The sequence below is a fragment of the Vombatus ursinus genome, unplaced genomic scaffold (genome assembly GCF_900497805.2).
Source record: "Vombatus ursinus unplaced genomic scaffold, bare-nosed wombat genome assembly UNPS02014818.1, whole genome shotgun sequence".
In the NCBI taxonomy this organism is placed as follows: domain Eukaryota; kingdom Metazoa; phylum Chordata; class Mammalia; order Diprotodontia; family Vombatidae; genus Vombatus; species Vombatus ursinus.
In genome coordinates this window covers 51,453,781-51,474,725 of record NW_020954596.1, presented here as the reverse complement: position 1 = coordinate 51,474,725, position 20,945 = coordinate 51,453,781, and the positions used below count along the sequence as shown (strand labels likewise).

The 20,945-nt window shown below is 35.3% G+C and overlaps 1 protein-coding gene across 4 annotated transcripts in view; it reads left to right on the top strand.

Moving 5' to 3' along the window:
- Positions 1-20,945, top strand: part of ATP8A1 (ATPase phospholipid transporting 8A1) — a 287,178-nt gene that overhangs the window by 90,835 nt on the left and 175,398 nt on the right. For all 4 annotated transcript variants that reach the window (XM_027836226.1, XM_027836225.1, XM_027836228.1 and 1 more), the window contains 5 exons: positions 457-568; positions 5,405-5,570; positions 8,233-8,360; positions 12,951-13,028; positions 14,162-14,250. In XM_027836226.1, the coding sequence (XP_027692027.1) occupies positions 457-568; positions 5,405-5,570; positions 8,233-8,360; positions 12,951-13,028; positions 14,162-14,250 (573 nt within the window). The remainder of the gene's footprint in view (positions 1-456; positions 569-5,404; positions 5,571-8,232; positions 8,361-12,950; positions 13,029-14,161; positions 14,251-20,945) is intronic.

The following is a 20,945-nucleotide window of genomic DNA, read 5'->3' as shown; positions in this document are numbered from 1 at the left end:
CAATAGGTAGAATTGGAAAGAAAAAAGAGAGAGAGGAAGAGGTAACTTTGACTAACCAATATGTGTGTTAGAGATAAATGAAATTATTTTTAAACCTAGTATTTCTCAAGGTTAAAAGGAGATTTTGAAACATTTCTTTTTTCATTTTGGGGAGAAAAAAAGATGATATCTAAATCCAAGTATTTTAAAAGTCAAAGTAGATCAGACTCATTCAACAGAAAGCATAAATGTGCAAGAGTTCAAAATATTCCATGTCAGTTTGTAAGAATGATAGTAATTCCTAAAATTCTCAGGGAAAACAAAATAAAGTTCATTTTGGAAAACAATTATGACATTAGGAACATAGAAGTCATTAATTGGTTTAAGGGGGAATTTTTTTCAGACTAAACAAAATGCTTTTTCAGAGTTTTAGAAGGAATAGATTTTATTGTTGATATAATATATCCTTCATTACAGAACTGTTCCCCTGGGAGCTGATCAAATTCTTCTACGAGGAGCTCAATTGAGAAATACACAATGGGTTCATGGGATAGTGGTCTATACTGGACATGATACCAAGCTTATGCAGGTAAGTTCCTCTTGAGTTGTGAAAATTTTTGGTGTACTAGTTTTTAAGTTTTATTTTGCATCTAGTTTCTAGCACATTTGTGTGTTTATCCTTAAGCAGATTATGTTATTCTGTTATTTTAACTACCAGGATGAACTTTTTCACCCCTAAACCATCATTTTAGTGTATGAACATCCAAAATATTTTCTGGATATCACTTTCTAAACTAACCTAAGTGTTGTATAGTCAGAAAGACTCCCAAATGCTGCCTCTGGCATTAGCTCTGTGACTCTGGGTACATCAAATAATCTCTTTGTGCCTCTGGCAACTCCTTAGAACTTAGCCACTAAGTCTTAGGTGGGCTGCAGTTTGTACTGGTAAAGAGTTCCCATTCCAGACTTGTATAGTCTGATGAGAACCTCCACTTTGACAGAAACACAAATATTTATTTTTTAAAATATTGACAGCAGTGATTTTTGTAATCTTTTTTTTTAAGGCAATTGAGGTTAAGTGACTTGCCCAGGGTCACACAGCTAGTAAGTGTCAAGTGATTGGTCTGAGGTTGGATTTGAACTCGGGTCCTCCTGACTTCAGGGCCAGCGCTCTATTCATTGCACCACCTAGCTGCCCAAAAGAACTCTTTTTTTTTGTTTTTTTGGCAATTGGGGTTAAGTGACTTGCCCAGGGTCACACAGCTAGTAAGTATCAAGTGTTTGGTCTGAGGCCGGATTTGAACTCAGGTCCTCCTGACTTCAGGGCCGGTGCTCTATCCACTGCGCCACCTAGCTGCCGACAGCAGTGATTTTTAAAATGTTATGAATGATAAACAGTAATTTAGAAAGCAGAATATGGCACAGGATATAGTGGTGCAAAAATTCTAGGAATTACAGGGGTCAGTAAATATTCTCTGTGCTACCCTGGGCATCTGGTTATGATACTAACCCTACCCAGGTGGAAGCCATTATTAATTTCATCTTAGTCAAAGCAAATTTATCTTTTAGTTCCATAGATTAAAAGCTCTGTTTAACTTGCTTAACATAGGTTGGGTAGCATCATCTTTACGACAACTAGAAATGTGCAAATTTGTCTTTATCTATCACTGTGCCAAATTGATTATGTTGAGCTATAGGGGATGTGTTTAGTAAATTAATGTCCACCTGCCACCAATCACTGGAGTCTTTTCAGGAGCTTGATACTTAATAGCCTGTGATCATGCACAGGTCCACTTGCCCACTTCTGCTGCTAGGATATCTTCCTTACCTTGGACTCTAAATAATGTGATTTTTCAATATACATACCATGAATAAGAGGGCCTGGCAGATGAACAAATAGTTCTACCTTCACTTCACTTTTGTCCATCTCATCGATTGTAGAGAACAAATGGCCTTCAAGAGGAGATGATGGGCTGACAACTACTAGTTTTACTACACTACGATTAAGTTCTCTTTGTAATTCTCTTTTGCATGTTACTATATAGAACTCTTCAACAGTTTCAAATAATATTAGGGATGGTATATGGCAGAAAAGTCTTTGGTATTAGAGGGAGTAATAATAGATCATTAGTGCCTTTTTGTCATTAGAGTTCTTGTATTTAGGACTCATCCCCTGCAGGACAAGCCCTAGCAAAGCTAATGATTCATTACCCAACATGACCAAGTGATTGGACTTTTAGCGGAGGGGACATCGCTGGTGTCTATGAGTTTAACTTGGCAAAAAATGTCAGAGTAGTATCTGTCCATCTGGGAAAGCAGGCTCAGAATGAGAGAACAAATGAATATGGTGGAAGTAGCTATGCAGGTGGAATACCAATGGAGAGGGCTAAAAGGTCCCTCTTGCTTTATTGCCTTGAGACTTAAGGTCCATGTAGTATAGTTGCAAAAGACTACTATTTCATCAAGGTAGAAACCAACCAGTCATAACATAAGGTGAGATGAGAAGACAAGAAGCTTTTGTTGCAACCACAACATGTAGACATCCAGGATGGGATGAAGGAAGCACCATGGACTGAAATTCAGGGGAGGTACCTATAAAGAGAAGAGTAATATCTCTTTGGAAATTTGCAGAGGGACAAAAAGGCTCTTGCCTAAATCTTGGCCATTCGACTGACCCAAGATGACCAAACCGAGGAACAATAAAATTTGGAAGTCCCTGCTTAGGTCATCTGAAAATGGGATATCAGCTCTTATGAGTTTAAGTTTCAAGGTTACCAAGAGAATGGGTATATAGAGAGAATAAGGTCCAGGAAAAAAAACATTGAGTAATACTCAGAATTAGGGAGTGTGGTATGGAAGATGAGCCAGCAAGCAAAATAGAAAGAGTGGTCAGGCAATAAGAAAAGAAGTAAGAGAGAGTAATGTCATGAAAACCCAGAGAGGAGAATGGTCAACAGGTTGAATGCAGTAGATAGGTCAAGAAAGATGAAGACTAAGAAATGACCACCAAATGTAGCAATTAAGAGATCATTAGTAATTGGAGAGAGCTATTTCATTTGAGTGAGGGGAATGTAAGTCAGATTGCAAAGGATTGAAAAGTGAGTGAGAGGAAAGGAAATGAAGACAAGAAGTATAGACAACTTTTTCTAGAAATTTGGCTGATAAAATGAGGAAAGATGTAGGACAACAGCATGAGAGGCTGTTATCTATGTCTATAGTCTTATGTATGGTCTAGCAAGAGTGTTTTAAGGGTAAGGGAAACTTGAGCATGTTTGAAGGAAGTTGGAAAGGAACCAGAAGAAATTGAAGGTTTGAGAGGATGATTGAGTAGATTGAGTCTGCTAGAGAAGGAAAGACAATATGAAATCAAGCACACATGTAGAGATGTTGGCCTTGGCAAGAAAAGCTACTTGTTTGTCAGAGACTGGGGGACTCCTTTTTTCCATGCTTCTTTATTTCTCTCAAAGCACTTAAATGTTTTTAGTCTCTCAAGTTCATGACTTCAGCATTGTCCTCAAGTCCTTACATTCCTTCACCCCTCCTCCCACATCCAGTCAGGCCAAATCTTATCATTTCTACCATTACATTATCTCTCATATCCAACCCCCCCCTTTGTTTTTACTCACCCAGCTACCCACCCTACTTCAGATTCTTTTAACCTTTCACCTTGATTATTGCGACTGACTTCTGATTGATCTCCATGCCTCATCTGTCACCACTTCAATCAATCTACACACTGCTGCCAAAGTAATTTTCCTGACATTGGGCAGATTTGACCACGTGACTCTCTTACTCAGCCAACTCCAAAGGTTCTTATTGCCTCTAGGATAAAATACAAATTCCTTTTTTTGGTTTTGAAACCTTTTATCTTCTGACCCCAACCTATCTTTCCAGCACTATTAGACGTTACTTCCCTCCTACATTCTGCAATCTAGTCAGACTGGCCTTTCTCTTCCTCACATATATCAGTCCGACTCCTTTACCCATAGCTTTGTACCAGCTGTCCTCTTTGTGTTGAATGCACTCCTTCCTCAACTTATAGAATTCCCCTCTTACTTCAAGAGGCAGTTCAAGGACCAACTTTTACATGAAGCCATTCCTGATCCCTCCAATTTCTAGTGCCCTCCCTCCCAAACTGCCTCCTAGTTAAGTGCTTTGCATTTATTTGTATTTATTGTCTTTATCTTCTGTTTATACTCATATATATATCCCTTTCCTATTTGAATGTAAGTTCTTTTCAAATAGGGATTGTTTCATTCTTTACACTGGTATCCCCAGCCCCTAGAACAGTGTCTGGAACATAGTCGGTGCTTCATAAATGCTTCTTAGTTGAGTGATTGATTGATTGATTGATTAGGCGCATACTTCTCCCTGTTACAGTGATAACTAGGGAAGAAGATTTTGGAAACTTGCAAAAGATAGCTCTAGCCAGTCAACTCCCAATCTGTAGAACTAGAAGTAAATTAATATTAAGAGTCAAAGAAATACTTAATGGTGAGCAGAAGTTAAGAAGAACGACAAATATCATGTATATCAGTGGTGTCAAACTCAAAAAAACAGGGTGTCTAATCTAGATTCCTATGGGCAACATATTAACTTAATTTTAATATGTAAAATTATCTGTTTTATTGTATTTTTATTTAGTTTGCATCCCTGTGGGCAACATATTAACTTAGTTTTAAAATGTAAAATTATCTATGTTTTATTGTATTTTTATTTATTTTGTTAAATATTGCCCAGTTGCATTTTAATTTGGGTTGGCCCATGCTAGAAGTGTTTTGGGCCTTATGCAGCCCATGTCTGACACCTCTGATATGGTTGGTGAAGAAGCAGGTATCACTTGTAAATACCTTTTGTAAACTAAACTTTTCATCCATTAACAGAAACCTACTCCCCTATTTCCTGCCCTTCTATATTCCTTCGTAAGGCTTCATAGAAAATCTTTATAAATGCTTAAAGGATTGATTAGCTTTTTCTTAGGAACCAGGGGAAAGGAAACTAAGGATTTGTGGGGTGCTAGTAAATGAGGGTGGCAGCTTGAATCCTGAAGCCACCACAAAGTAGCCAAAACCCATCCTGGCTCATGGAACAGTACTGTGGTTGCAGGGATTCCTTTGGGGTATAATATAGGTACATATAAATTCAAAGGAAAGCATTTTATTTAAATTTTACTTGGAGATATTTTGTTTATTTGTAAAGAATTTTTGTTTATTTTACTTTTAGAAGTGTTGAATAATTATAATATTGAATTTGAGTTTGGGAGAGAAGCTGTATCTTTTATAAATATTCATTATTCTAATGAATAGTTTAAATCTCAAAGTACAGGAAATCATGGCTTACACGGTTAATAAACTATTACATACATACACACACAAGCACACACATTTTGAGAACTCATTTTGGTTGTTTTCTTTTCTCCCTGCAGAATTCAACAAGCCCACCCCTGAAGCTCTCCAATGTGGAACGGATTACAAACATACAAATACTGATTTTATTTTGTATATTGATTGCCATGTCTCTAATCTGTTCCATTGGTTCAGCTATTTGGAATCGAAGGCATTCTGGAAGGGATTGGTATCTCAATCTCAATTGTAAGTCTTAAAATAATTATGTCAAAAGGTGTTTCCTATGTCATAAGGATAATTTTGGTACTCATGTTTAAACAGTTCCAAACAACCATCTTTAAAGACAATGAAAAGAGCTGTTTATTGCTTTTATATGAATCCTTTTGGAACAGAGGAGTCTCAGCTTATAAGAATACTAATTCTAGAGTACCTAAATGAAATTCATTAGGCTATGAGTCTTGTTATATCATGCGCCTTCTCAGATCCAGATAATGATGTACTCTTTGCATTGTGTTGCATTTAAAAAAAAATTTTATTCAGAAATTTCTCAATGAATGACTGTGGGGAAAATATCAAAGCACTGTGGACTCTTGTGAATGTACCCAGAAGGCATTCACTGTCTCTCAGTCTCTGTCTTTGAGGCAATAGAGGGCTGGCCTTGAGTTAGTAAGACCTACCTTGGGAACATGCTGACTTTGTGACCTTTGGCACATCCTTAAACTTCTCAGTGCCCCAGGTAGTGTTTTAAGACTCTAAGTTCCTCCTGAGTTTCCACATGGAGGGAATTCTCCACACTGAGAAGAAATCAGTTCTAGAATACAAAAAATCCTTGAGGCATTTGGAAAATGTTCTGACTGTTCCTGGAAAATAAGTCTGATATAAAAGGCAAAGAGAAGCTGATTTTTATGTTTGCCATAATGATAAAATTACTGAAAATAAAATTTATAATCAATTTATTTTTATAATCTTCATTTTTTAAATGTAAATTTTATAAGAATACAAGATGGTTCAGTACATATACACAGGGATATACAGCAAATGAAAGTTTCTTTTAAAAAGATTTTTTTTAAGTAGGAAATTGCTCAGTTACATTTACTAATGAAAGGAGAGCTCAACTAAGTTTGTGTTTATGGCAATTGCAATAATCATTTGGGAGCTTTGAAGTATTTTACAAGCTTTAAAACATGTTAAAAGTGAAAATACTTTGACTTTCAATTCATGAGAGCAAATGAATTCTCTACTATTAGTCAAGCTTTCCTGCTGAGAAGTGTCATTAAAATAGTTTCCTTTAAGAACATTTATATTCTTTACTATTATGGACTTAATGAAACACTAATGAGCATTTCTAATAAATGCTTTGTAATTCCTTTTGATATGTATCTAGCTAATAAATAATTCTCACTCTAGAAAAATGTTTTAAAAATACCAGGAAATCTTGTAGAAAAATTCATTTTCTTTCTCTGCTTTATAACATTTGTTCAGGGATGCATGCCTTCCAAAGCTAGTCTTAAAGTAATTGATTTGTTATCCTTACGTCATTTGTTATTCCTGTAGCCTATAATAATAGCTTTGGTGCTACTATGATTTTGTACTTATATTGTTTATAATTGATTGGGGGAAGCAATAAGTAGTATGTACAAAAGTAACTGACACAAGGGAAAGATTGGGATGGACTATAAAGAGAAATATGACCAAAGTCTTATAAGAAAGTTGGAGAGAGAGAGAGAGAGAACTTTCCCTGGCTCCTTCGTGGAAGACTTTCCAGAGTGGTAGTATCTAAATTGCATCTTGAAGGAAGTCAAGGATTTTAGCAGATGAAGAGGAGAAAGAAAGATCAGTCTAGGAATAACATATTATTATGATAATGAATGAACAGCATCGAAAGCTAGGGCAAGGTGAGATCATGGGGCAAAGTCCTTGGTGACTGGGATACAAAGGGGAGTAGGATGAGATAAAGTTGGAAACCAGATTGTGGGAGGGCCTTGAATGCCAAATATGAGCCTGGGATACTGGGAGGATGATAGTGCCATTGTCAAAAATAAAAATGTTAGGGATAGAGACAGTTTAGGGAGGAAGATGCTGAGTTCCAGTCCAAATATGTTGAGTTTGAAGTGATAGAGCAATATTTACTTGAACATATCCAGGAAGTAGCAGGAGTATGCAATCAAAGTTCTGGGAAGAGCCTGGGGACATGTAGTGTGCAAATACATATTTGGGAATCACCTACATAGAGGAGATAATTAAGACCTTAAGGTCATTGGAGTGGAAGAACTTACCAGGTTCATAACATTTTGAGGTAGAGGGGACCTCAGAGCCAGTATTCACCAAGGGAAAGAAGAGAAAGTTGGACAAAAAGAGAACCTAATACATATACGTGAGAAATATACAGGTTTAAGGGGACAAAGGAGGATAAGAAAATAGCAAGAGAAATAAAACAGGAGAGGTCAAAAAGGCAGGAAAATCACAAATATTCAGTATAAAGGTGTGGGGTGAGGTGGATGGATCATTTTTCATTTTGATTGTTGATGAAGCAGAATATTGTGTATTTAAATCTGAGGGAAATATATACTATAGACAGTTTTTTTTTTCAAAGAAGCTCCTGATAAGATCTTGTGTAAGATAATCCTTGCTTCTGTGAAATTTGCACATTCTAACTCGCTGCTTTTTCCTTGTTGTCCAAGGACTTCTTGATTAGTAATGATTCTTAAAAGGACTTGCCAATAGTGTGAGCATTGATTCTGAAACACAATTCATATATTTGAGAAAAAGGGACTATTATCTGCCCAACATGTATGAAAAATTGATAATTATTTATCATATATTAAAAGACAATTTTTTTCCTATTGAAGTTCTAAGTTATTTTACTTTTTTTTGTCACCAGAAATAACTTTTTTTTCCTTTTTAACAGATGGTGGTGCTAGCAATTTTGGATTGAATTTCTTGACTTTTATCATCCTCTTCAACAACCTCATTCCAATCAGCTTATTGGTTACATTAGAAGTTGTTAAATTTACCCAGGCTTACTTCATAAATTGGGTAAATAGGATTAATTTTTGTGGTTTATACAATCTTGTACATTGTGTTACTTATCAAAAAACATTTGGTGCTTATATATTTTCTTCTTACATTAGAAATTTTTTATTACAAAATGTACATTCAATTTTTGGCAGGCATAAGGAAAATTAAAAAAATATATTGTACATGTGAAAGGAAACAATTTTATACATAATTAAATAGAAATTTTTTGAACCTATGATGACATTAAATATTTGTTCTGTGCATTCATCTGCTATACTTAACATTTATTAAATCAAAAGTGTAATGTGTTAACAATTCAAGACTATAGAATCATATAGTTACATATTTAAATTACTTTTATTTAAGATGTATTTTTATTATTTGCTCTCTTCACTTTTCTAGCCAAATAATGTGTGATTCTCTTTCATTTTAAAATTTGAACTCTCAAAACATGTATTAAAATCTGAACTGAAGTATAATGGGCTAAAAATTAATTCTAGAACAAAAAGACAATGTTTGTGAAATTGAAATTCAGATTGGAGGTACATCTCTGCTAATAATTAGCTCTATAACCATGGGCAAATCATTAAATTTTATTTCCCTGGACCTCAGTTTTCCCATCTGCAGTTGGAACAACCTCTTAAGTTCCATTCCAACTTAAGATTGCAGTGGTGATAAGGTTTGAGCCCGATTTTGGTTAGTTGGCTTTGTACTGACCCATGGCTGCAGACTGTAGGCTTCTCATCTACTGCCTTATAGAGGCATTCTTCTGCCTGTGAGATGATTACTAGAGAAAATGTTAAAACATAACATCTGGCTCATTGATTAGCCTGTAGGATAGGGGCAGGGGGTGGACCTGTTATTCCACTGGTATAGGAAACTAACTCCCTGGTGAGGAAGCTTTACCCACATGGGTTGTTATCTTTTTCTGCAATTTTTAATCTTGGAAAGTTGTCAAGAGCACCACAAGCTTAACTGACTTTCCCAGGACCCCATAATTCCTATGTGTCAGGGACCTGAACCGAGGACTTCCTGGCTTCACAGTCACTCTTTATGTACTACACTAAGCTATCTTCCTATGTTCATGGCACATACAGGGCACGTGGTAAATGATTGCTAATTCATTGATTGTTATATTAAAAATATGTCTCCTATTGCTGGGGGTGGGGAACCTCAAAACTCCCCTCAGTATTATCTCCTAATATCACAAGTTTGGATGAATAGCATCATTGTTCCCCCCTTTTAACATTAATTTACTACAAAGGAGTACCTTACTAGAAAGAACATAAGAGCAATTATTCATGAATCGTTTGACCTTGAGAAGCCCAGTTTGGCATTTACCTCATACCTTTTAGTATTAGGGCATCCCTAGCATATTGTATATACCAGAGTAGTTCATTTTTCTATGGTGAGGTGAATTTCAGCAGTTTAAATAAATTCTTTCATTTGGTATTCTACATAGTCTACATTTTTTTAAAGCTAGGTATTGAAATAAATGATAGACATTCATCCATTGCCAGACTTTTTTATGTTGGTAAAATTTGTTGTTCCAATAGCAGTGTGGTTTTTCTAAAACTTAAAATTAATAACTATGGACATGTTGGATCCATTCTTTCGTTTCCCTTAAGGCTCCTGAGAGTCTTATTGCTTACCTGGTGGTGTCTCTTTCGTTTTCATGTTTCTTCTCTCTGTGGCTTTTTAATTAACATTTGCCTTGAGGGAGATTTAAAATTGACAACACTTCTCACCCTTCAAGGCTAAAGTCTTTCATGTTAGGTACCAAAATTGAATCCACTGAAGGTAAATTATGCCTTTCTTCTTGATCAACTAAATCCATTTTTAGATGCTTACCCTATGACAACAATATTTTCCTAACTAAAAATCTGGATACAAGGTCAAACTAATGTTTTTCTGACTTCACGTTCACTAAATGAGAGTATTATTTGGACTTTTTAAAAAATAATACTGATAATGTTACTATGCTGATAAAATCATAAATGCTTTACATATTCATCTAATCCTACTACTGCTACTAATAACTGACATTTATACACTCCCTTAAGTGCTAAGTCTCTTAGTAGCGCAGTTTGGCTAGAGTAGAGAGTACTTGAAGGCAAGAAACGGGAAATAAGACTAGGAAGATAGATTGAAGACACATTGCAAAGGGTCTTATGCTACAAATTGAGAAGTTTATTCTAGAGGTAATAATGATGATAAAAATAACAAATAACATTTATATAGCACCTACTATGTGCCAGGAATAGTACTAAGCACTTTACAAATATTATCTCAATTGATTTTTACTACAACCCTGAGAGGCAGATGCTATTATTATCTCCATTTTATAGATTAGGAAACTGAGGCAAACAGAATTTAAGTAGTCACATAGCTAGTAAATGTCTAAAGCTCTATTTGAAGTCAGATCTTCCTATCTCCAGGCCCAAAACTCTATTCATTGTTCCATCTAGCTGCCCTAGGAAGCCACTAAAGATTTTATTTTTCAGTTAAGGAGTGACATGATCAGATATGTGTCATAGAAATACTAATTTGATAGCTATATAGAAGATGTATTATAGAGAAGATAGACTGGAATTAATTAATAAGCTAATTACAATAATTAATGTAATGGTAATGAAGGGTTGGATGTGAAATATAGGGAAGTAAAATGTATAGGTTCTGTCTTAGGATTGAATAATATGTTAGAGAGGGAAGAGCTAAGGATTATTCTGAGGTTACAAATATAGGTGAATGAAAAGACTGTAGTTGTCTAAACAGAATTCGGAAAATATAGAGGAAAAGTGGTTTTGGGTACAAAGATCTGCTTTTGGATATCAATTCTGCTTTTGAACATAACTCACATTTGTAAATAAAATTATATTCAAAGTCGACTTAGGTTTCACTGCTTACAAGAGCAATAATGTGAAGACTTGGAAAAATATAGAATTATTTCATAAAGCAAATAATCTTTTTTTGGTATCACTTAGCTTCATACAGCTGGATTACTTGAAGTGGGTTGTCTAAACTGGTACAAATTAAGAAATCACATTTAATATGTGTTTTTCTTTTTTTAATTTGATCCTGGAAAATGAGTATATTATAAACTACTTAGTATAGACAAATACTTTAGTTCTTCAGAAAAGGTGAGCTTTTAAAGTCAAAATAAGTACACTAATTTTGCAGGGCTATAAAAGTAAATATATAGGATATATTTATTTTTTTAAAATATAGCAGTAAAATTAATTAACTCATGATTAATGGCCCAACACTGTCAGAATTAATGTGATCTCTGATTTATAGAATATTTTAAAAGTTTTATATTGAGTATTTCTAAATACTTGAAGTAGCCACATGAACTATAATAATAAAACAGTTGTTACTATTAATAGCTCAAACTAAGTTAACTGAACCATGGTGTATTGGAAAGAGGATTGCACTACATATCAAAAGACTTAATTTCTACTCCTGACTTTGTTCATAACTAGTTGTACCACCTGAGTTGAAATTGCTTAATCTCAAACTATAGAAGAATAAATTGTACTAGAGTAAGCTTAGCCAAATCACTTAACCTTTATCTATCAAATGAATATTTTGGATAAAATGATCTTTGACTTTGTAAGCCCTAAAACTCTTTGATTCTGATGTATTATTACCAAGTAGAAAATCCTCAGGTGAGCAACTTTTCCCTGTGTTTTCTCTTTTATTTCAGAATCTTAAAATATGTTTAGGCTAAGCTGTTTTTAAAACTATGATAAAGGTAGTGATATTATCATTAAATATATTCAGAAAAATTGGATGAAATCAAGCTCATCTTCTGTATGTGGGTGGTTACGTGTATTACTATTATTCAAGCAGTCACTTGGATTGGTAATATTTTAATCAGATATTATTAAAGATTAAGCAATTGATCCACCAACTGACAGTGCATAGGGAACCTCAAAGCTTAGAGGACTCAAGGTCAAATTCTGCCTCTGACATATCCTGTTGTTGGACATGGAGCCAGTCACTTAATCTCTTTGTACTCTAGGCTACTCTAAGCTGTAAAGAAGGTGTTAATCTACATTTGTAGAGGGAGTTTCCACACTTTGTTGTTGTTACTCGTTTCAGTCATATCCAACTTATTGTGACTCCTTTTGGGGTTTCCCTGGTAGAGATACTGGAATAGCTCATCATGTCCTTCTCCAGCTCATTTTACAGATGAGAAAACTGAGGCAAACAGTGTTCAGTGACTTGCTTAGGGTCACACAGCTAGTAAGTGTCTGAGGCTGGATTTGAACTCAAGAAGATAAGTCATCCTACCTTCAGGCATGGTACTCTGCCCATTGAACCACCTGGCTGCCCTGTTTCCTCACCCAGGAGTTCCCTATACCAATGAAATCATTGATCTATTCCTTGCCCCCATCCCTTAAGTAATGTCTGTCTGTCTCACTCTGTCTCTGTCTTTTTAAGGAACAGACAATATCCCAATTAGACTCCTTAAGAGCAGGGACTGTTTTTTGCCTTTCTTTGTATTCCCAGTTTTTACCTGTGTCACAGGAGCTGTGAGTAAATGTTAGTTGACTGAAAATGCCTGACGTATGAGTGTACATTCACTTTTTGTTTGATTTTTAGGATCTAGATATGCACTATGAGCCTACAGACACTTCTGCTATGGCTCGGACGTCCAATCTTAATGAAGAACTCGGTCAGGTAAATGAAATACCTCAGAATATTAGAATGGGAATCAGACTTATTTCTAGCTGACCTAGGGGATCCCAGACAGGTCTCTTAATCTATTTAACAGGTACTTGGTTCATGGAAGTATTTTATGAAATGATTGGGGGAGGTTGTCATTGTAAGGGAAGAGTTCTCCAAAGAGATTTATGCTCTAAAGATAAAATTATTAATCAGTCATAGGGATTTTGCTACTAATATTTATTTAGAGAGGGTTTATCATCTATAGATAATCCCTAGCTCTTAATAACTATATGACCTTGGGTGGGCCATTTAAATTCTCTGGGCCTCAGCAGTAAAAGTCTAGTTGTACTAGACAACTTCTCAGGTTCCTTCTAGCTCTAACTGTGAATCTTTGAATAAGATCTCATGATCTTATGACTGTTATTAGATTTTTTAACTATAAATGGAGAAGTTAGCATATAGTGTTGTCTCCCCCATTAGATTGTGAGCTCCTTAAGGGCAAGATTCGTCTTTTGTTTCTTTTTTAATCTTAGTGTTTAGCACAGTGCCTAGAACATGGTAGGCATTTAATAAATGTGTATTTGAGATCTCATAAAGATGGCCAATAGGAAAGAATCTCTTAGATCAATAGTTGCTTCCTACTTAGACTTAACACAGTATGGCAGTATAAAAGGAAAACTTTTCCCATGTATTATGGCCATTTACCAACTTTATGTTTAATGACAGATGCTTGTCTGATGAAATTGATTATTGTTTGATGACACTTCCCTAAATACTATACATTCCTAGTTCCTTATTTGCTGCCTTAGGAGACCCCGATAAGCACTTTATTTCTTTATGAAAAATAAGCAATACTATTTTTTTGACATACTTATGCCATTCATTACTATAAACGGTACAGTATGAACGGCTTCCACTGTATATTTATTTTCATTCAGCGATCATATGTGAAGCTTACCGTAAAGTATAGTGAAAAGTAATTGAGCTACTCTGAGATAAGTAGAAACAAATCAGTTAAAATTGAGTTGCCAGTGAAAAGCAAAACAGGAAGCAGATTAAGTTTCTCTCTTTGCGCTTATCATTTAATGGACAAGGATGAAAATGACCTTTAGAATTTTAATGTGAATATTTAAACATTTGTTTAGGTTAAATACATATTTTCTGACAAAACTGGTACCCTGACTTGCAATGTAATGCAGTTTAAGAAATGTACAATAGCTGGAATTGCTTATGGGTAAGTTGTTTTTCTTTTGTTATTTTATCACAGTTAAAGGTTCAATTTAAATTTTCAGTTTGTTTATTTCCTTCCTCAACATAAATTGAAGGTGAATCTTCCTTTAACTGGTATTATTCTTAATAATAAACTCACTGAGTATCTTCTTTCCAATTGAAAGTCACTTAAACTTGATTGTTTGTTTTCCTTTTCCACACAGCTACACCCCCTTTTTAATCCTAGGATTTGGGCTCTCAGGATCTTCCTGAAGTTATCCTTCCTAGTGCTCTCTCTCTACTAGGATTTTCTGAAGACTACAGCTAATCTTCTGAAGTGGTAGTAGGATCACAAGGATCTTGGAATAAGAGTAGAGGCTATCTTGCATGTATTATAAACTGCAGTTTGAACTCAGGCAGTTTTCAAATTAAAATAATTTTATTGTCTCATTGAGAGGAGTCCTCTCCTGACGTCGTCCTTTGTCACCCAAGGCTAAATCCTGATTAGGTTTGTAATGACCCTCATGTCCTAGTGGGAGGAAGTCTATTCCTTTTTTCCAAGTATATTTGTCTAAATTGTTAGAGGTGCTGCTTTTTGATGAATGCAGAGGAATGCCAAAGAATTAATTAGAGTTCATTTACTAGAAAGATGCAGTTGAAGAGGAATATTGTGTTTTCTGATTATGGTCCTACTTGAAGCTGGACCAGTTATGGAATTTTCCTGATCCCATTGTTATTTACTGTGTTTTTAAAAAAAAATAAGCACACTAGGTATTAAAACTCTCTCATGTTCACATACGATCACACTCATTCGGTCTTTTCTCCTCATATGCATATGTGACCACATGTATGCACAGATAGCAGTGAATCAGTATTTAAAATTATATATTTAGAACTTCGTGATTAAAGGAGCGTCTTCTTTTTTTTTTTTTTTTGCTTTTTGGTGAGGCAATTGGGGTTAAATGACTTGCCCAGGGTCACACAGCTAGTAAGTGTCAAGTGTCTGAGATTGGATTTGAACTCAGGTCCTCCTGACTTCAAGGCCAGAGCTCTATCCACTGCACAACTAGATGCCCCCAAGGAGTTTCATTTCTTGAAAGGTATTCATTTATAGGAATTAGTTGGAAATATACATATATTTCCTTTGTTTTTGAACATTAAACCCTACAAAAATGCCAACTCTCTAATGACCATTTTTGTATTGCGCACACCTGAGGACTGATTTTTGTATTGGTAGGCAAAGCTGCCATTAAATGCTAATCATTACTCTGTTCCCTAAAGATCTAGTGAGCACCCTGACATTGCTGAGAGTAAGGTGCACCTTTAACTTGATAGTAAAATGTGCTTATTGTCAAATACTTTTCTGTGGAAGTTATATCATTTTGGCATGCAGATAGTTATGCTTGAAGATAGCTTAGTTTTGCTTTTGTCCTGGAGCAAATGTTTTCAGCATTATTGCAATAGTAACAGCTAAAGTGCTCCTTCGGGCCCTATATGGGAGAGCTGAGCAAATACGGAGCTTGTCTCCAGGAGATAGCAAAATGTCATTGATATTATTCTCTCCACCCCAAATATATGTTTAGAATCAGTCACCTCTTACCGATTTCCTCTTGGGGTTTTACGTTTATGGCAACCTTCCCAACATCTTAAATAAGTAAGAAAGGTGCTTTTACCTAAGCAAAGATCGATTTCAGCTAGGAGTAAAAGGATTTGAAACCTGATGGTAAATGTTGTTTTGCCATTTGAGTTTATCAATAAAAAATTTTTTAAATATATTTATTATGTTTTTAGAATATTGTTAAATTTCTTTGGATTGTCTTATAATTCAAAATTTCTAACAATTCAGACGTTAAATTACTGAGACATGAATGGAATAGATTGATGTATTCCTAAATTTTGTAATATTTGATGTGGCAAGATACAATGGTGAAATAATATATATGGAAAGAAATTAAACTATAGTGTAACTGGAGAATTGCTTCTTTAGGTATTAATGAATGTAGCTTATTTCATTCACCAAAGTTATCACTTTAGAGACATCAAATCCATCCATATAACCTTCAAATTTAACTAAAGAGTATCTAAATTTTTTTCTCATGGTGATGGTTATGATTTTTTCACTTCACACTTGAAAAGTATTGAAATAATTTAATCACAGTCAGAAAAATCTTAAATTTGTTAAATAAAAACATCTATTAATGAGAATCATTAGATAATCATTTGCTTTTAACTTGCTATTAACGTTTAATAGCTAAGATGTGATTTCCTACTGTTGACACATCAGGCTTGAATATGAATTTTTTTTAATAAAGTAAAAATATTTGTATTGTGTGGGTGTGTGTATGTGTCTGTGTGTGTGACTGTTTCAAATGGACATAGGCAATTTTTGAAACCCTCTTCAGAGACAGAATTGGCTGGCAGATAATGTATCATCTTGGCAGATTGGAGTGTGGGTACCTTGCCAGTTTATTAACTCTCTATTCACGGACTGGCTCCAACATATCTTTCTAGCTTTATTTCAGGTTACTTCCTGTTAAAAACTATGTTTCAGCCAAATAAGACTACCAGATATTCCCCAAACTCAATATTTCCATCTTGTCTTTCTGTGCTTTTCATCCAAAGCATTCCTATTGCCTGGAATGCACTCTATACTCATTTCCACATGACAAAATTCTTCTACTTTGAGGCCAACTCCACCATGAAGACTTCCTGATTGCCTACTGAAGCTATTTTTCCCTTCTCCAAATTTGCCCAGAGCCCTTTATCCACTGTCACACTAAACCCTGTATATGCCTAACATTTCAGATATTGTATTCCCACAATGGATTCCAAACATGTTGAGAGTAGAAATTGTCATTTTTTTTTAATTGTGCATCCCCAGAGCTTAGCACAGTACCTTGCCACATTTAAGAAATGTTGTATTTAATGTAATTGAAATAGGGTTGGAAAGATAGATTCAAGCCAGACTGTGAAGGCCTTCAGTTTATTCTGGCTTAGCATTTGGTATCTTTTTCTGAAAACATTAAGGGTTTTTGAGCAGAGGAATGCTCACACCAATGGATTGGAGAGGGGAGTTCAATCAAGAGACCAAATACAGTATTAAGAGCAAGAGGGAGCGAGATGATTTTTTTTCTTATATCTTTGAGTAGTATTAAATGAGGTCATGAGCCACAAAAAATATGCCAATACATAATGGGGAGATCAGTAATGTGCTGATGTAAAAACTACTGATAACTGCACACTACAAGTGAACTGATTTTAAAAAGAATTTTTTAGTAAAATGAAATGTCTTTGTGTGCATGAATTTTATTTTTTCTAATTTCAGTAACATTTTGTGATTATGAGGAACTATTAACAATTGTGATGCTTTTTAGTACTTAAAAGGTTTAAGATTTCAAGGCAAGCCCTCTATAGAGTGATTAATTCTTCTTTAGTGCTACCCTCACTCTTCGTAAATTGAGGTCCTGTTTCTGAGTGCATAGGCCCATTCTTCTTCAAGTCAGAATAATTGAGAAGTATTTTGCAAATGACATACTTGTTAATGCATTTTCCACAAAAAAAAATGAAATTTCTAACAGCACATATTTGGTTGTTCTGTAATATTTTGTCTTATAACCGTGATATGCAAGTTAAAATAAAGGTTAAAATAATACAATTCTATTAGTACATATATGCTTTTGCCATTCAACTCAAATATTATTAAGCGTGCTTACCTAAATGTTGACTTTTTCTCAATTTGAAGACTTCCCTAGGATTTTTTCATAGCTCCTGGCCATTTTCCATCTGTGACAGATATCTGCTTCACAGAAGGAACATGTTAACAAATTATGTTAGTTCTGGACATTCCTGGCATTGGCTAATCTGCCTACAACAGGCTGCATTTAATTTCTACCAGCAAAGGCTGTATCTCACCAGCAGCTCTGGACTTTTAGAGGATGGTTTTTAACATTAAAAGAATTTGTATTCTGCTAATCTCTTGCACTACTTAAAGTGAAGCAACCAAAAATAATTATTAAGTGCCTGCTGTATATTCTGGGCTAGATGCTATATGCAATACAAAAAAGCCAGGTGCCTGCCTTCAAAGAATTTACAGTCTGGTTAAGAAGATAAGACAAATGTACATGAAAAGTCAATACTAAGACAAAAATGTAAGACCTCAGAAAACAGCGGTATATGATTGTCAAAGGAATGATGGAGTTAAGTACTTATTTGGTGATAAGGTGAGACTGGATTTGTTTGAGATGCCTTCCTGAAGGAGGTGGACTTTGAGCTGTACTTTGAAGTTTGTGTAGTATTTAGATATAGAGGAAAGAGGAAAGACCTTTAGATGGTTGGTGCAAGTGGGAAGAAGAATAACATAAGCAAAGATAGAGAGGTGGGAAAGAAAAAGCCAGGTAATGTGGTCATAATAGATAGTCTCACAGAGGAAGACTACATGATAAGCATGGACTGGGCCTTAAATGCTAGGTTTAGGAGTTGGAATTTCATTCAAATGGGCTGCCAGCAATCATTTTTGAGCAAGTAAATAAAATGATTAAATCAATGAATTAGGGAAATTAATTTGGCAGTTTTGTGTATTTTAACTTTGGGGAGGAAGAGAAATTTGAGGCAAGGAGTCTAGTTAAAGATCCTTATAGCATCCCAGGCATGAGGTGGTAAGGGGATGAATTAGGGTGGTGATAATGGGAAAGAGAAGGAAGATCAGCAGAATTTGTAGACTGAGGGAATGAGGAGGAATTTAAAATTGAGATCTTTTGCCTAAGAACTCAGACAGGGAGAATGGTGGTATCATTACCAATCATAGGGAAGTTGGGAGCAGGTGATAAATTCGATTTTGGACATATTGAATTTGAAGTGACAGCAGGATGTCTAAATGGAAATTTTTAATAGCAGCTAGAGATGGTGAGTTGGAGAGTGAGATCAGGATGACACAAAAGAGAAAGGGTAGTTGAAACCAGAAGAATATATGATGTTCTTAAAGGAGAGATTGTAGAAGGGTTAGAGCCCTGGAAACCTTAAGGAGGATTCTTTTGACCTCAGGGACAGAAAGAAAAAGAGACTTTTACAAAGGAGGTGGAGAAATAAAAATTGAATGAATTTAGATGAGATCCGGGCTAACATAGCATTATGCAAACCAAAGGGAGAGAAGTTGGAGAGGGAAGCTGCCCACAGAATCTCAGAGTTAGAAGTGACCTCAGGAACAATGTATTCTAACCCAGATGGAAACAAGAATCCCTACTACAACATACCTGACAAGTAGTAAAAAGCAACCTCTGCATTGTGGCCTTGCATGAGAGGTGATCTTCTGTGAGGATGATTTCCCTAATTTTAGCCTTTCCCAACATAAAGCCTGACATTTTCTTCTTCACAATTTCCATCCATTGTTTTCACTTCTGCTCCTTTAGGACCAAACAGATCAAGTCTAGTCGGCTCTTTTGTATGATTATTTTTCAGGTACTTGGGCATAATTTGCATGCCTGTCCTAAGCTTCCTTCTCTGGGTTAAATATTCCCAGTTCCTCCAACCAGTTCTTGTCAGTGACCTTCCTAAAATATACCCAGAACTGAACTTAATACTCTAGCTTTGTTTGATGAGGCCCTGTACAGCAGGGTTAGCATTGTGCCTTGCTCCTAGATGTAATGTTTGTTGAATTTAACTGACTCATACTCTGCTTGGCCTGTATAATATGCCTAACTTACTTTTAATTGCCATATGAAATTACATACACGTTGTGTTTGTAGACCACTGAATCTTCTGATATCTTCAGATGAATTTAGCTTGATCCAGGCCCCGCTAGTCATTGGCTTGAAAACCAGGTGGATGTAAGACTTCATATTTGTTCCTGTGAAATCTAGTATTTTTTAATTTGGCCCAATGTTCTGTTCGGTGAAGATCTTTTTTGGATTTTGACTCTGACATTCAGTATGTTAGCTATCTTTCCCAGCTTCATGTCATCTGCAAATTTCATGAAGGTGCCCTATATAGAGTCAACCAAATCATTGATTAAAATATTAAATGGAAGAGAGCCAAGCACAAGTCCTTGGAAAGAGCCCATTAGACATCGGCTCTCAAACTGACATTGAAACATTAATGACTACTCTTTGGGTCTGAATGCACTTATCATCTAACCAACATCTATACATCTTGTCCTCAAGACTAACATGAATGAGGTTTTCAAATCCTTGCTTAAAATCATGGTAAATACTACCTACTAATTTCCCCTGGTCTACAAGTATTGAAAAGAAAATGAATTTAGTTTTACATAACCTCTTCTTGATAAAGCCACACTGGCTCTTTGTGATCACTACTTCATATTTTAAATGCTTTCTAATTATTTCTTTCATAATACATTCTAGGATTTTACCTGAGGGTAGGATGAACAGAACTAGCATTTTTTCAGTGGCTTCTAAGTGCCGGGAACTTTATAAAGTATTATCTCATTTGATCTTTACAAACAACCCTGGAAGGTAGGTGCTATTATTAGCTCTATTTTACAAATGAGGAAACTGAGGCAGACAGATTAAGTGAATTGCCACTGGTCACAAAGCTAGTAAGTGTGGGAGGCTAGATTTGACCTCATGTCTTCCTAACTCCAGGCCCAGCTCTCTATCTATTGTGCTACACTGTGACACAGTAATGAAAATGAAATCAAGCTCACTGACTCATTTTTTACACATTTTTTCCTTCTTGAGACCTTTAATTTCTCTCACAATCTCCAAA